The sequence below is a fragment of the Chaetura pelagica genome, unplaced genomic scaffold (genome assembly GCF_000747805.2).
Source record: "Chaetura pelagica isolate M959 unplaced genomic scaffold, ChaPel_1.0 scaffold951, whole genome shotgun sequence".
Classification (NCBI taxonomy): domain Eukaryota; kingdom Metazoa; phylum Chordata; class Aves; order Apodiformes; family Apodidae; genus Chaetura; species Chaetura pelagica.
The window spans coordinates 69,232-73,746 of record NW_009952025.1 but is presented as its reverse complement, the minus strand read 5'-3'; the positions used below and the strand labels follow the sequence as shown (position 1 = coordinate 73,746).

Here is a 4,515-nt window from a genome sequence, read left to right as displayed (position 1 = left end):
AACTGCAGCTGAGTGGAGCTCTGGGACAGGGACAAACTGTTCAGCGGGGCCTGCAGTGGCAGGACAATGGGCTGCCCAGGGAGCTGGTGGAGGCACCATCCCTGAAGGTGTTCAAGGAAAGGCTGGATGTGGCAATTGTGCCCTGGTCTAGCTGATGTGGTGGTGTGAGGTGAGAGGTTGGACTTGATGAGCTCAGAGGTCTTTTCCAGCCTCAATAGTTCTGGGATTCTGTGTGACAAGGGGTGATGGTTCTTAACTGGAAGAGGAGATATTAGGGAGAAATGTTTTACCACAAGGGTGGTGAGAGACAGGCTGCCCAGAGAGGTGGGAGATGCCCCATCCTTGGAAACATTCCAGGTCAGGTTGGATGGGGCTTGGAGGAACCTGGTCTGGTTGAAGATGTCCCTGATCATGGCAGGGTTGGACCAGATGGGCTTTAAGGGCTCCTTCCAAGCCAAACCCTTCAGTGACATCTTCCCAAGCTGCTCCAGGAGCTGAGCAGCCCCAGATCACAGGGCTTGGTTCTTCCTACTCTGAAGCACCAGGGAAGGCACCACCTGCCCCAGCCCAGCACCTCCCAGCAGCTGGGCTTGGTGGCAGCTCCTGGACAGCCAGCACACCGAGGGGACCCTGCCCATGGGTCCCACCAGCCCCGCTCAGCCCAGCCCAGCCAAACCCCAGCACAGCTCAGAGGAACTCCCTGGTGCTCCTGCCTGAGCTGCTGGGGCAGGAGAAGGGAGAGGGAAGGGGGAAGAGGCAGGGAGGGGCTGGGACACCCACCTGAGCCCCCCCAGTGATGGGGATGGTGCAGGTCAGGAGGTTCCCGATGACGTTCTCCAAGGACACGCTCAGCCCGTCCACGTAGATGGTGTAGATGAGGCCCAGGCTGTTCTGGAGAGGGAAGCAGAGCCTGGCTGAGCAGGGGGGACAGCTGGGGGGCCCAGCCTGGGGCTGCCTCACGGGGAGGGGCTCCCAGGGGTGTCACCAGGCTGTGACTGGCAGCTCTGGGGTGCAGAGCTCCAGGTCTGACCCCTCAGCGGGTCCTCACCACCAACACTGACCCCACCAGCACCTCCCCAACCAACACTGACCCCACCAGCACCTCCCCAACCAACACTGACCCCACCAGCACCTCCCCATCCAGCACCAACCCCACCAGCACCTCCCCAACCAACACTGACCCCACCAGCACCTCCCCAACCAGCACTGACCCCACCAGCACCTCCCCATCCAGCACCAACCCCACCAGCACCTCCCCAACCAACACTGACCCCACCAGCACCTCCCCAACCAGCACTGACCCCACCAGCACCTCCCCATCCAGCACCAACCCCACCAGCACCTCCCCATCCAGCACCAACCCCACCAGCACCTCCCCAACCAACACTGACCCCACCAGCACCTCCCCATCCAACACTGTCCCCACCAGCACCTCCCCAACCAACACTGACCCCACCAGCACCTCCCCATCCAACACTGTCCCCACCAGCACCTCCCCAACCAACACTGACCCCACCAGCACCTCCCCATCCAACACTGTCCCCACCAGCACCTCCCCAACCAACACTGACCCCACCAGCACCTCCCCAACCAACACTGACCCCACCAGCACCTCCCCAACCAACACTGACCCCACCAGCACCTCCCCAACCAACACTGACCCCACCAGCACCTCCCCATCCAGCACCAACCCCACCAGCACCCTCCCCAGCTGTGTCCCTGGGCTGGAGCCCAGTGGGAGCAGCACAGAGTGGGTCCAGAAGCTCCAAGGGCAGAGGTGACTGAAACCAGCTGGACTTCTCCACCACCTCCCCACACATGCCCAGTCCCTGAGAACTTGCATCAAGACCCACAACAATCAGAAAACCATGGAACCCCAGACTGGTCTGGGTTGGGATGGACCTTGAAGATCATCTACTTCCAAAACCCCCTGCATGGGCAGGGACACCTCCCAGCAGCCCAGGCTGCTCCAAGCCCCATCCAACCTGCCCTTCAACACCTCCAGGGATGGGGCAGCCACAGCTTCCCTGGGCAACCTGGGCCAGGCTCTCCCCACCAAGTGTCTCACCAAGAGGAGGAGACACAACTCTCCACCCAGCCAGGCCCTGCTCCACCATCTGGCCAGTGCCCTCAACACGTGCTTTGGCTTGGGCAGCCCCACCGTGGTGGGACAGTTGGACTAGGTGATGGTTGTGGGTCCCTTCCAGCTGAACTGGTCCAGTCTGTCCTACTGGGCAATGGAAGCAGCCCCAGCACAGCAGGTGGGGGCACCAGGCAGGTTCAGCACAAGCTCCAAGTGTAGAGGAATCAGGAATTGGAGGAATCTGCCCCCAGGGCACCCTCTGGGGGGGCTTTTTTAATCTCAAACCATCTCCTCGTGTCAGGGAGGGTTTAAACACAAGCACTGAGACCAGGAGAGGAACCAGCCAACCAGGAGTGAGATCCTGCACATCCCTGGACACACATTCCCAAACACAAGTCCCTGGACACACGTCCCTGAGCTCAGGCTGCTCTCCTGGAGGCTCCATGGAGGACATGGCAGGAGATGTGGGAACAGGCACCTTCTCCCAAGTGCCAGAGGGACAGGTAGGATCTTCTGCCCCTCGATCCTGAGGGATGGAGCCCAGCCCAGCCCCAGGGGGTGGGAGCTCAGCCCCACAGCTGTGCCCAGCAGTTCCTGCTGTGACATGGGGACAGCCTGGCCTTGTCCCAGGCTAGTGGCAGGCCCCTGATCCAGCACTGTGTCCACCAAGAGGAGCACCAGCTCCAGGTCTTGGCCTACAGAGAGACCTGATGAGAGAAGGAGCCACAACAACCTGACCCCTGGGCTGGGGACAGCACAGGCTGCACTTCATGTTCAGCCAGTGCAAGAGCCAAGTCCTGGGGATGCACATGGACCTCCTGGGGCCATTCAGAGACATGGGAATGCTCAGAGACCTTCTGAGGTTGTTCAGAGACCTTCTGGGGTTGTTCAGAGACCTTCTGGGAATGCCTACAGACCTTCTAGGGACACTCAGAGACCTGGGGATGCTCACAGACCTTTTGGGAGCAACAAAGAGACCTTCCAGGGTTGCTCAGAGACATTTCTACATTTGTGTCACAGCTCAGTGTGCCCAAAAAACAGGACTGCAGTGCTCTTCTCACTCCTCTGTTCCTCAGAACCCACCGAGGTGGGTAATTCAAGCACCTGAGGCTTGAAATCAGGCAGCCAAGGGACCAGAGCAAACACTGTGGGGCCTCCTGAGGAGCCCAGCCAGGGACCTGGAGGGGCTGGGAACCACTTCAGCACAGCCCCCAGGAGAGAAGCTCTGGCAGGAAACACCTTCTGACCCACGTTCTTCCAGAGTCCTCCCCAGGCAGGACCAGCTCTGGCCAAGCAGGAGGCCCAGCTGGCCTGGCTCTGCCTGGGACCAGGAGCAGCAATTCCAGCTCCAGGGAACATCAGTCCTGGTGTCCTGGTCACCTTGGCCCAGGTGGGAGCATAAGTGTCCCATGCAACTGTCACTGCAGCATTCCAGGACCTGGAAGGGCTGCTGGAAAGCTGGGGAGGGGCTTGGGACAAGGGCAGGGAGGGATGGGAGCAGGGGGAAGGGTTTCCAGCTGGCAGAGGGAGCTGGAGCTGAGATGGGAGGGAGAAATTGTGGGCTGTGAGGGTGGGGAGAGCCTGGCCCAGGTTGCCCAGGGAAGCTGTGGCTGCCCCATCCCTGGGGGTGTTGAAGGGCAGGTTGGATGGGGCTTGGAGCAGCCTGGGCTGCTGGGAGGTGTCCCTGCCCATGCAGGGGTGGGACTGGATGGGCTTTGAGGTCCCTCCCAATCCAAACCAGTCTGGGATTCTATTTCTGGGCTGTGCCCTGCTCTGGAACCTGGTGTTCACAGCCCTGTGACTGGGAGCACATGATGTTCCCTCAGGGTGCTCACTGCTCAGGAGCTGCTGCTGGGGGAGGAGGAAATCTCTCCAGTCCCTCCTGGAGCTGCTTCAAGCAGCAGAAATGTTGGGCTTTGCAGACTCACAGCCCCAGCCCATCTAAGCAAGGTTGGTGGCACCTCTGGAGGTCTCTGGTCCCACCCTGGCTGGAGCAGGGGCAGCTGGAGCAGGTTCTCCAGGGTATGTCTAGTTGGGGTTTGGATTCTCTCCAAGGATGGAGACTCTACAAGTTCTCGGGGCCACCTGTGCCAGTGTCAGACCAGCCCTGCAGTGAACAAGGTCCATGTGGGTGGGTTTATTAGGAGAGTTGTGTGACCCTCAGACATGGCTGGTTTGGGGCTAGAACAGGGCTGGACTGTCACACAGGAGGGAGCCTGGATCATCAATCCAGTGCCCTTGTTCATGGAATCCCAGACTGGTTTGGGTTGGGAACTTAAATCCCACCCAGTGCCACCCCCTCCATGGGCAGGGACACCTCCCACCAGCCCAGGCTGCTCCAAGCCCCATCCAACCTGCCCTTCAACACCCCCAGGGATGGGGCAGCCACAGCTTCCCTGGGCAACCTGGGCCAGGCTCTCACCACCCTCACA

The 4,515-nt window shown here is 60.6% G+C and overlaps 1 protein-coding gene across 1 annotated transcript in view; it reads right to left on the bottom strand.

The window, feature by feature from the left end:
- Positions 1 to 4,515, bottom strand: part of SBF1 (SET binding factor 1) — a gene marked incomplete at both ends in the record, with an annotated part of 107,510 nt that overhangs the window by 59,514 nt on the left and 43,481 nt on the right. The window contains 1 exon segment of the mRNA XM_010002616.1: positions 781 to 891. Coding sequence (XP_010000918.1) covers positions 781 to 891 — 111 coding nt within the window.